Source organism: Nicotiana tomentosiformis, chromosome 5 (genome assembly GCF_000390325.3).
Source record: "Nicotiana tomentosiformis chromosome 5, ASM39032v3, whole genome shotgun sequence".
Lineage (NCBI taxonomy): Eukaryota > Viridiplantae > Streptophyta > Magnoliopsida > Solanales > Solanaceae > Nicotiana > Nicotiana tomentosiformis.
In genome coordinates this window covers 41,531,501-41,543,625 of record NC_090816.1, presented here as the reverse complement: position 1 = coordinate 41,543,625, position 12,125 = coordinate 41,531,501, and the positions used below count along the sequence as shown (strand labels likewise).

Here is a 12,125-nt window from a genome sequence, read left to right as displayed (position 1 = left end):
ATTCAAGCTTAATTAACTAATCCACTTTCAATTTTTCGAATCTCATACTGAACCACATCTAAACAACTCGGAATAACCCCAAATTTTTGACACAAGACCCAAATGACATAACGAACCTATTTCAATTCCCGAAATAATAAAACAAACCCAATATCATCAAAGTCAACTCTCGGTCAAACCTACGAACCTTCCAAACTTTCAAATTTCCAACTTTCGCCAAATAGAGCCAAGTTAACCTAGGGACCTCCAAATCTAAATCTAGATACACGTCCAACTCCAAAATTATCGTACGAACCTATTGGGACCATTAAAACACCATTCTGAGGTTGTTTACCCAAAAGTCAAATTTTGATCAACTCTTACAACTTAAGCACCCAACCTTAGAACTAAGTATTCCAATTCACTCCAATGCTTCCTCGAAACCAAACCAACCATCCCTGCAAGTCACAAAACAATAGAGAAGCATATAGGAAGTATGACATAGGGGGAATGGGGCTCAAATACACAAAAGGATCGGCTAGGTCGTTATATTCTCCCCCTTATAGACAAACATTCGTCCTCCAATGAGTTTAGAGACATACTTGGAATTCCAAAAAGACGAGGATATCGACTTCACATATCATGATCGGTCTTCGAAGTCGCCTCCTCGACCGGTTGACCTCTCCGCTGAACCTTCATTGATGCAATATCCTTTTACCTCACCTTCCAAACCTGCCTTTCCAGAATGCCTACTGATTCCTCCTCATAAGCCAAGTTCTCATCCAACTGCACTAAACTGAAATCTAACACATGTGACTGATCCTCATGATACTTGTGAAGCATGGAAACATGAAAAACTGGATGAACTCCAGACAAGCTAGGTGGAAAAGCAAGCCTGTAATCCACCTCACCCACACTTTCCAAAACCTCAAATGGACTAGTGTACTGAGGGCTCAATTTGCCCTTCTTTCCGAACCTCATCACAACTTTCATCGGCAAAACTCTGAGAACTTTCCTCTCACCCTCCATAAAAGCTACATTGTGAACCTTCCTATCAGCATAACTCTTCTGTCAGGACTGCATTGTATGAAGTTGCTCCAAAATCAGCTTCACCTTCTCCAAAGCATCACGAACTAGATCAGTACCCAACAACCTAGTCTCCCAGGGTCAAACCAACCAACCAGAGAGCGAAATCACCTCCCTATAAGGCCTCACACAGGGCCATCTGAATACTTAACTGGTAGTTGTTGTTGTAGGAAAACTCAGCTAATGGTAGGAACTGATCCTAATGGCCTCCGAAATAAATGATGCATGCTCTCAACATATCTTCCAAGATTTGAATGGTCTATTTGAACTGCTCGTCCGTCTGAGGATGAAAGTCCATACTCAACTCAACCTGTATGCCCAAATCACGTTGCACTGCTCTCTAAAAATGTGATGTAAACTGAGTGCCGCGATCCGAGATGATAGATACCGGCACATTATGCAGGCGAAAAATCTCTCTAAGATAAATCTGAGCCATGTGCTTAGAAGTGTAGGAAGTTATGATCGGGATGAAATGTACAGACTGGTCAGTCTATCCACAATAACCCATACAATATCAAATCTCCTCAAGGTCCGTGGCAACCCAACCACAATATCCATAGTGATACGCTCCTACTTTTACTTTGTTATATATAACCTCTGAAGCAAATCGTCCAATCTGTGATACTCATACTTTACCTGCTGACAGTTCAAACACCAGGAAACATGCTCAACGATGTCCTTCTTTATCCTTTCCACCAATAATTCTGATTCAAATCACGATACATCTTCGTATCACCTGGGTGAATAGAATACTGCAAACTTTGAGCCTCCTCAAGAATCAAATCTCTCAAACCATCCACCTTCGGAACATAGATCTGACCCTGAAGCCTCAATACCCTCTCAAAACATCCACCTTCGGAACATAGATCTGACCCTGAAGCCTCAATACCCCATCATCACCAATAGTCACCTCCTTAGTACCACCTCGCTGCACCGTGTCCTTAAGGACGAGCAAGTGGGGATCATCACACTAGCATGATTTAATGCATCAAGCAAAGACAACTAAGACACAACACAAGCAAGAAGCCTGATCGGCTCCAAAATATCCAACCTCACGAACCTGTTGGCCAAAGCTTGAACATCCATAGCTAACTCTCTACAGCTGGAATGAATTCCAAACTCCCCATGTTGTCCTCCTTTGTACTTAAGGTGTCAGCTACTACATCGTCCTTTCTCGAATGATAAAGAATGATGATATCATAATCCTTCAATAGCTCAAACCATCTTCGATTCCTCAAATTCAAATCTTTCTGTTTAAACAGGCGCTGAAGACTCCGATGATCTATATATACCTCACAAGACACGCAGTATAAGTAATGCCTCCAAAACTGGAGCCATAGTCAATGCCATCTTGAGTTTTAAAAGCTATCCTCACACTCGTCTGACCACCTGAATGGAGCACCCTTTTGGGGTAACTGATTCAATGGGGCTACAATAGATGAAAACCCTTCCACAAAGCGGCGATAATACCCATCCAAGCCTAAGGAACTCCTGATCCCTGTAGCAGTAGAAGGTCTGGGCCAACTCTAAACTACTCAATCTTCTTTGAATTCACTTTGATCCCATCACTAGATACCATATGGCCCAAGAATGCCACTAAGTCTAGACAAAACTTACACCTTGGTAAATTTATCATATATCTTCTTCTCACTCATTATCCGAACCACAATCCTCAAATGCTGCTCATGCTCCTCAATACTACAGAAGTACACCAAGATATCATCAATGAACACAATAACAATGTAATCCAAATACGACTGGAACACATTTTTCATCAAATGCATGAAGGCTACTAGGACATTAGTAAAAAAAAGATAACACCAAAATGCATAATGCACATATCGAGTCCTGAAAGCCGCCTTGGGAATGTATGATACCCTGATCTTTAACTGGTGATACCCCGATCTCAAGTCAATCTTTGAGAACACCCGAGCACCAATGATAGTTGGCCCTCTATCATCTTCTATCTGGTAGACTTAGTAAAAGGGCCCCGACTTATTTCCAGAATAAGAGTTCGACCGCGGCTTCCCTATGTTTTTTGGGGGGAGGGATCAAGTTCCTTGCCAACTACCACCTATCGACCCCGACCTCTTTTCATTTGTTTTGGATATTACCAAACCTAGCCTAGCCTTCGTAAATCACACTAAAGCTTACAACCAACTATGGAAAAGTCCTGAAGCTGGTAGAATAAGTCATCAATGCGAGGAAATGGATACTTGTTCTTGATGGTCACCTTATTCAAAAGCTTTTAGTCAATACACATCCTCATGGAACCATTCTTCTCCTTCACAAACAACACCAGTGCACCCCATGGCGGTACAGGCCTGATAAACCCCTTATCTAGCAGCTCTTGTAACTGCTCTTTTAATTTCTTCAACTCTACTGGGGCAATGTGATATGGTGGAATATATATGGGCTGAGTTTCCGGCACCAAGTCAATATCAAAATCAATATCCCTATCGAGTGGAATGCCTAGGTCTGCTAGGAACATATCTGGAAACTCCCTAACTACCGAAATTGACTCAACAGTAGGAGTGTCAGCACTAACATCCCTAACAAAGGCTAAGTACGCCAAGAACCCCTTCACAACTATTTGCCGAGCCTTCAGAAATGAAACCACCCTACTAGCAGTATACATAGGAACCCTTCTATTCCAACCCCGTCAACCCAAACACAACAAACTTACGATCTTAACATGACAATCAAGAATAGTGTGGTACAAAGATAACAAATCCATACCCAAATGCACCTCAAAATCAACCATATTGAGCAATAAAAAATCAACCCAAGTCTCTTAAACCCCAATGTGAACCACACAAGACTGATACACACGATCTACGATAATAGAATTACCAACAAACAATGACATATGCACAGGAATATCAAGAGAACCACGAGGCATGCCAAAATAATGAGCAAAGTATGATGACCCAAACGAATAAGTAGAACCAGGGTAAAATAATATTTAAGCATCCCTGTGGCACACTGAAATAATACTTGTGATCACAATATCAGAAGAAACTGCCTCTGGCATGGCTGTAAATTCATAACAACCGACCTGTCCACCACCTGACTGACCTCCCCTTCTAGGTAACCTCGAATAAACTAAGCCCCACCCTAGATGGTTGTGCAGGTGGTGTAGCTACTAGTACTGGAACCATAGACTGTGTTCCTTAATGGGTACACTACTCAAAAGCCTTGGGAAATCCCTCTTGAGATGACTCAAGTACCCATACTCGAAACAACCCCTCTTCTAATGAGGTTGTTGACCTTGCGACTGACCCTGATAACCCGGGTATCCGCTTGTGGAACCCTGAGCAGATGGAGCATGGTAAGAATTCTGTGCTGCCAGTGCACTAAAATATGACTGACCAGGGCAAGCACTGTATGAACCATGGCTAATTGATAAATCATAAGGAATTTGACGATCTGCCTGAGCGAGCCTAAAAGGACGACCTCTGCTGTGTTGTGACTGGCCCGCAGATGAGGTACCACCAAAACCACCCAAACCACAGGGCCCCTTGGCCTCCCTCCCCTCGCTCAAGCCTGCGAACATTCTCCTAGCACCTGGACATCTCAACCACCTAGAGGAAACTATCCGTCTCGGCCTCTCGAGCCATAGCATATCGAATACCATAGTTTAGGCAATTAATGAACCTTCTGACTCTCTCCCTCTTAGTAGGGATCAAAAATACTGCATGACATCCCAACTTTATAACCTCATGTCATACTGGTTCACAGTCAAGCCCTCATGTCATAGATGTTCAAACTCCCTACGCAACTCCTCTTTGAGAGTTTGTGGAATAAACTTCTCTAAGAAGAGAACGGAAAACTGATGCCGTGTCAGTGGTGCTGCATCAACTGGGCTGCCCAACTCATAGGTATGCCACCACCTGTAGGCTAGCCCTGTCAGCTACAAAGTAGTGAAGTTAACTCTATTGGAGTCCAATAGACCCACTGTGCGCAAAATCCGCTAACACTGATCCAGAAAACCTTGTGCATCCTCAGTAGGATCACCACTAAAATTAGGAGGATTAAGTCTCTTGAATCTCTCCAGCCTCTTCTACTCCTTAGCAATCAAGGATGGTCCAATCTTGGGCTGAGTCACAACAACTGCATGCACTGATATAACCCTTGGTAACCAATAACCCTGAGCTAGCAGCTCTAATGTATGTGCGGCCAGAGTTTGGGCTCATCCCCTGGCCTGTGAGGTAGCTGGCACAACTGGTATCTACATGCCTAAGCCAAACTCGTATACACACTCAAAATCTAGGCCAAAGTCTCATGAAGACAAGGCGTAGAAATAAGTACCACTAGAGTCTGAGCTGGTCCCACCAGCTCAACAATATCCGGGACCTGCTCCTCCATTGGAGCAACTGGTGGCTCCACAGTTTCTACTCTAGTTGGGGCTCTATTTGCGGTGTGTGCCTCACCTCGGCCACTATAAATCCCGAATGACATAACGAACCTATTCCAACTTCTGGAATAATATTCGGAACCTGATATCCTGAAAGTCAACTACCGGTCAAACCTATGAACCTTCCAAACCTTTAACTTTCAAACTTTCAATATTTAGGGCCAAGTCAATCTAGGAACCTCAAAATCCAAATCCAGACATGCGTCTAAGTACAAAATCACTTTACGAACCTATTTGAACCATCAGAAAACGAATCTGAGGTTGTTTACATAAAAGTCAAACCTTGATAAACTCTTTCAACTCAAGCTTCCGAAATGAGACTAAATGTCTCAATTCACTCCAATACCTTCCCGTAACCAATCCCAACCATCTCGGCAAGTCACCAAGCATCAAATACACATACAGGGAACATAAAGGGAAACGGGGCTAAAATACAGAAAATGACCGATCGAGTCGTTACAAGCAGACCTGTACATCAACGGTTACCAACCGTGTGATCTTTGTAGTATGAGTCAGCATCTGCAAATTAATGTACAACGCGTCTTCTACAACAAACACCCTAAAAGCTCCACATGGTAGTGCTAACATTCTCTTGAACCTCTAAAATCTCTCATGTTGTCTAGAAGTCATGACCTTCCTTTTGAAACTGGACCGCAACCTTGTCCATTCAATCTCAATCCCACACAGTTCACCACATCTGTAATACTACAATACAAAAATACAAAAATCCCGTTGTCAACTCTGAATCATAAGTAGGATGGTACATTTCATAAATCATTGACCAAAAACATTCCACTTAACTCAATTCAGGAGAGACACAACACGCAATAAACTTTCCATACCCGTAGAAGACATCAACCTCAAGTTGTGGTCAAAATCATCCTGACTCTTTGAAAGCCATTTGCACATAACCAAGCCTTCAAAATCGAATTTATCTAAATCAAAAATCCTCGCAGGCCACCAAACCCAAAAGTACCTCAAACCGAAATGATCGCTCAACGAGATCTTCAATCAATATGAAGTTGTTCCTTTCATCTATCTAATACTACAATGTGGAATCGATTATAATATATAAATACTACAAGTCTCGTCACCATCTAATGCAAATCTCAAATCTTTAGCCATACAATAAAATTTGGAAGATCCTTAAGCACCATCTCCTGGAACTTAAATGCACTAGAACCTTTCTCGAGAGTCATTGTCACGATCCAAAATCCCACCTTAAGACCGTGATGGCGCCCAGCCATACTTGCTGAGCAAGCCAACTCATAATTCACAAAATAAAGTCTATTTCCTTTAATTAACAGTGGCATATCATAAATAAAGGCAATAATAATACAAAAATATTACTAATAATATATGATAAAAGCCATAACACGGCCTAAACACGGCCAATACAGTACAACTTCCAAGACTAGGTGGCACAAATACTAGAGCAAATACTGAAATAGAATAAGTCTGTAAACACAAGAAAGTTTTCTAAAATAAAAACAGACAGGAAATAGCAAAAGGAACACGGACTCGGGAATTATAAAATGGATCCAAGGAGTGCAGCTCACCCTAAGTCTTCGTGCAATCACCTAAGCTCAGTCAAGAAGCTCTGCTAGGACCCACATGAGGATCTGCACAAAATGATGTACACAAGTGTAGTATGAGTATACCACAATCGGTACCCAGTAAGTATAAAATCTAACCTCGAAGAAGTAGTGGTGAGGCTAAATGCACTCGGATACTTACAACATAGATATATGTAACTGAACTCAAAACTAAAATAGTAGAGAATCTCATGAATAGCAAGAATCAAAGATATCAACAGTCGAAAGATGTTAAGCATGCTTTTCCATTAAAAGAAATAATCATAACGATGCCTAGATATAGAATTGAATGATAACATGCTCAAATAATGGAGTCGGAGGCTCCCAACTAGCATATAAAGATATCATGAAACAACTAGAAGTTAAATGAATACCCTAAATGAGCCGGGAATGTGAATGCATGCTCAAATCGGTACAAGATCCATGTACCCCGATACACAATCCATGTATCACAAAAACCCGATCCAAAATCCATGTATCGACCTGGTACAAAATTCATGTACTGACCATGCTCACAGGGCCAAAAGTAACAAGGGTAATTACCTGAATCCGGAGGGACGGATCCAAAACCAAGTGCGAAGAGGAGCTTAATAATATCACTCATAATCAAATATCCAATCATCATGTCCTATTTGCCATAACTGTATCTCATTCGTACGCTGTACCTTTCGTGCCAAAATCCTCAGTCCAAATCAAGTATCCTTATTCAAAATGCATGCATATGTTAAGAATTTTAGATAAAATGTGCACAAGGACCTAATAAAAATCAAACGGATATGTGCTCATGGAATCTCTATGTGATTACGGACAATTTGAGCAATTCAACATATCAACTATCAGTTTCCATGCCTTCGTAAATAATCATAAACTGATGCATGATTTCTAACATGAATAAGAGAGCAAACATAGTCACATAAGCCAAACAAATAATGTATCAAATGAGCACATAGTCAAAATAAGGCATACAATGTTCCAATTCTACCCCGGTCATAATATAAACTCCATAAGTGCATATACGCGCCACCACATATATACACCATCCCCAATACCTTAAACACATATCAATCAAGTCAAATTGTAGGAGTTTCCCTCTTAACAATGTTAGCTAAGAGACTTCTCCACCAGTAAGCTAAAACCCACCAAAGATGCCAAATCCTCAAAAATCCTACTTCGAACGGCTCGAATCTAGTCAAATACAACCCAATAATGTCAAAAGATCCATAGATATCAAGCTCAAATGATAAAGTTTGAATCTTTAATCAAATACACAAAATCAACCAAAAGATCAACCCGAACCCGCTTCCTGGAACCCGACAAAAATCACAAATCCTTAACACTCACTCCAATGCGAGTCCAAATATACAAGTTTCAAATCTCGATTATTCACTTTCCAAAAGTTTTTCCAAACCCCCCAAATTTTCTTTAAAATTCAAGCTTTTAGGTATAGAAATCCATGGAAAAACATGACATACAGTCAAATCCAAGTGTAAATTGCTTACCTCCAATGATGTATTGAATTTTCTCTTCAAAATCTCCCACTCTCGAAGTCTAAGGCTCCAAAATATGATAAAGTGGGTAAAAGTCCCGAATCCCAACTTAAGTATTATACCCAGATATACTGATCATGATCGCGAGACCTACAACTCGATTGCAAAGGCCAAAATTGCGCAACCGCTACCCACACTCAACGAACATGGAGAACCAACGGTGAATGCGGCCACTGCCCAGCTAAGCTTACGTAAATGGGGTCCCACCCCGCGATTGTGAAGACAAATCCTCCTGCCTAGCGCCACTCCATTACGAACGCGTCCCTGGCATGCAAACACAAAGCATTAGATCCCAGCCCTCCACGAATGCGATCCCGCCCCCGCGTACAAAAGGGTAAAATTTCTCCTGCCAATTCCTCTACTCTGCGATCGCGATCCTGTCACTCCCCAACCTTGGGGAGCGCGACCGACACTCAACCGAGTTATCCCAGTCCTACAAGCCCAATTGATGCCTTCTACCCAACCTTACCCGTGAATAATTTGAGAATTAATAACAAGATATAGATGTGAGAGGATAAAATATAAAGTACCAAGTTTCATTACTTATAGGAGCTTCATTGATGTTTACCAAAAGATCACAAGTTCTTAGTTTAAGAGTTGAAATATGTCTGATAACTACACATTTCTAGTTCGTATTCCCAAATCAAACACAACCCACAATATGTCTTCGGAGCCTCTAAGAGAAAATGAGTACAATATGAAAATGCCGGTGACAAGGCCTCTAGCTATACCTCAAAAGTTGCGTACAAGAAAACAAGACAACATATGGGTCCCAGTGTAGAGTAGGGCTCACCAAGATTCGCTGAGTGGAGGGTATGCTGCTATCAAGAACTAACTGCGCCTGTTGAGGAACCACCTGCATCCATTAAAGATGCAGTGCCTCCGCCAAAATGGGCGTTAGTACATATGGAATAGTACTAGTAGGTAAAACTACGTACCCTCTTATAGAATGGAATGCCAACATAAAAGGAAAGGGACAAGGAAGTAGTAAGTAAATCAATAATATTTAAATGCCAAGTTAAAACGAAGTAAAACATCAAGTAAGCATTATCATGTTAGGTTGGGAGATCCTGAGTACCGACACACCACCATGCGCATGGCATGGAGTCCGATCACTGCCCGACCTTCTAAGCCGTCTCACCCCAAAGTGTGAGGATTGACATAGGAACACACTACCACCATGTGCGCGGTATGGCATCCGATCTCCGTCCTATCGGCTAAGCCGTCTCACCACAGTGTCGTGTGGGTCAACATGGCCCTTGCTAGCTATCAACTCATCCCAATCAAGGGGAATAATCTCAAAATAATATAATGGGGACTCACCACTCAATCAACTCCTACACCAGCACATGAAGTTTCGGGCTTGGGAATTTATAACCCAGCCTTCCTCGGTGACCTAACGATCCTCCCAAAAACATTTGTCATATAAAAGAATTATATTCGTTTCGTAGCCTTTCACACTTCCTTTCATTTCATTGGCACTCTTGGCCACACATGTAAATCATCATTATTGGCATGATGGTCGCATTTCACATTTCATACTTTCATTTCATTACTTGCCTTGGAACATCGTAAGACATTTGAAACATTGGGAATGTTATAGCTACAACTCATAAGTATGAAAGAGCTCAAACATATTGGGACTAATTACAAAGAAGAGCATAGTGATTTGCAATTTGTAATATGAATTTCAAATCATAAGCCTTTGGGGTGAATCAATCATTAGAACAATCCGGAACAATATGAATAGAACTTAAACAAATCATGTTTGAATTTTGCGAGGAATGTTGATACCCAATTTCGCCCTCATATTTTAAAAAATAAGTATATATACTTTCAAATGGAATTTTTCATCATTACTTAATTTACAAGATTTATACAAATATTTCCTATAATTTTCCATAATCTTTAGAGCTTTAAAAATTAATTTTCTTGTATTTAAATTACTTGATTACTTATTAATTATCTATTTAAATTATTTTAGATGAATTAATCATCCAAATTTATTATTTGTATCCATATATGCGCTTCATAAAATTTTACTTTGTCTTATATAATTATATTTGTATTTTAAAGATATTTTACATAATTTCGCAATAATGGCCTATATTCTATACATAATTGTATTTATTAATACTAAATAGTAATTTTATATTTTTATAATTTCAAGCTAGTATTCTAAATTATTTTACTACATAAGTGATATTTTTATTGTTTATTAATTTCTTTTATAAATTATTTTTTTAAAAAAACAATTTCGCATATTTAATTTATAGCCCCAATATTGGGCTAATTTCGGACCAAATTTGGCCCAAATCATTATCCCAACACCCTAGCCCAATCCAAACGACCCCTGTGACCAACCCGGTCATGACCCGTCTAAACGACCCGCCCCGCTCCCTTTTTTATCTTGGTCGTTGATCTCAAATGATCAACGACCCCTAATAAACTAACCCCTTTCCATATAACCCTCCCCTCTAACCCTAATCCCAATTTCCACACTTTAGCCGCCTCTACTCTCTCCATTCCCCTCTCCTTCTTTAGTAACCCTAGCCGACGTATCTCTATATCCTCTCTGAATCCGACCCCAATATGGAATCCCTTCGTGATTCTCTTGCCTTATTCTGCTACTACTCACGCATTCATGGTGTTACTTAGTATTTACTTAATTTGATAAATATCACCTTTCAAGATGGGTCTGATTTGGCTCTAAGTTTGTGAAGATCTGGCTGTTGTTTCATCTATATATACTCTACAATGAACGCTTCTTGTATTTTCGACCAAATTCGTGGCCACTGGACTCAACTAGGGTTTGAAATTTCGATCTCACCTTTGCCGGCTTTGTTACTGATTGCATGCAATATTTTCTTTCCTTATTTATGTTTAATCGATTGTTTTCCTTGTTAGTTCATTTAATTTCAACACTATATAAACCCCTCCCCAATTTTCCCTTTGGTCAGACTCCAATCACTAAAAAAACAACTACTAATGTCTTTCTTATCCTTGCCTTACATTATTATGAAACTTAAATCTTTGGCCGGCTGAAAGCCAAGGCCACCGGAAATCGATTGTTGCTCTTTTCTCATGCGAGCATTGCCCGAGGTTCACTTGAAACCCTTGGAAACTTTGACGCACTAGGATTTTGGGGAATACTATTATTCTTTCATCGCTGCTGGAACTTAATTTTCTCATCTACATGTTCATTAATTTGCAATCGGCGATACCGAGACTCCGCAATTCCATTCTTTACTTGTGTTCATATTTTTATACGTTTATGTTACTTAGGCCTTTATGAATCAATATGCTATTGTTTGCCTTTGTTCGCATTCATGTTTGCCTTAGAACTACTCTTATGTGCTTCTCTAGTATTTAAACTTGTCCAGATTCTAGGCTTCAATGCATGCCATTTTGTGTGTGCAACTTGAATTGTTTTGATAACCCTAAGCCTGCCTGCTATTATGATCACTTGTTATTTGTCATGAGTCCCTCACCTTGGATTCT

At 40.3% G+C, this 12,125-nt stretch overlaps 1 protein-coding gene across 1 annotated transcript; it reads right to left on the bottom strand.

The window, feature by feature from the left end:
* Window positions 1–400: 400 nt before the first annotated feature.
* Window positions 401–1,008, bottom strand: LOC138892228 (uncharacterized). The gene is made up of 2 exons (XM_070175933.1): window positions 698–1,008; window positions 401–437 (listed from the first exon to the last, which is right to left on the bottom strand). The coding sequence occupies exons 1-2, from the start codon at window positions 1,006–1,008 to the stop codon at window positions 401–403; spliced, it is 348 nt and encodes a 115-aa protein (XP_070032034.1).
* Between the last annotated feature and the right edge of the window lie 11,117 nt (window positions 1,009–12,125).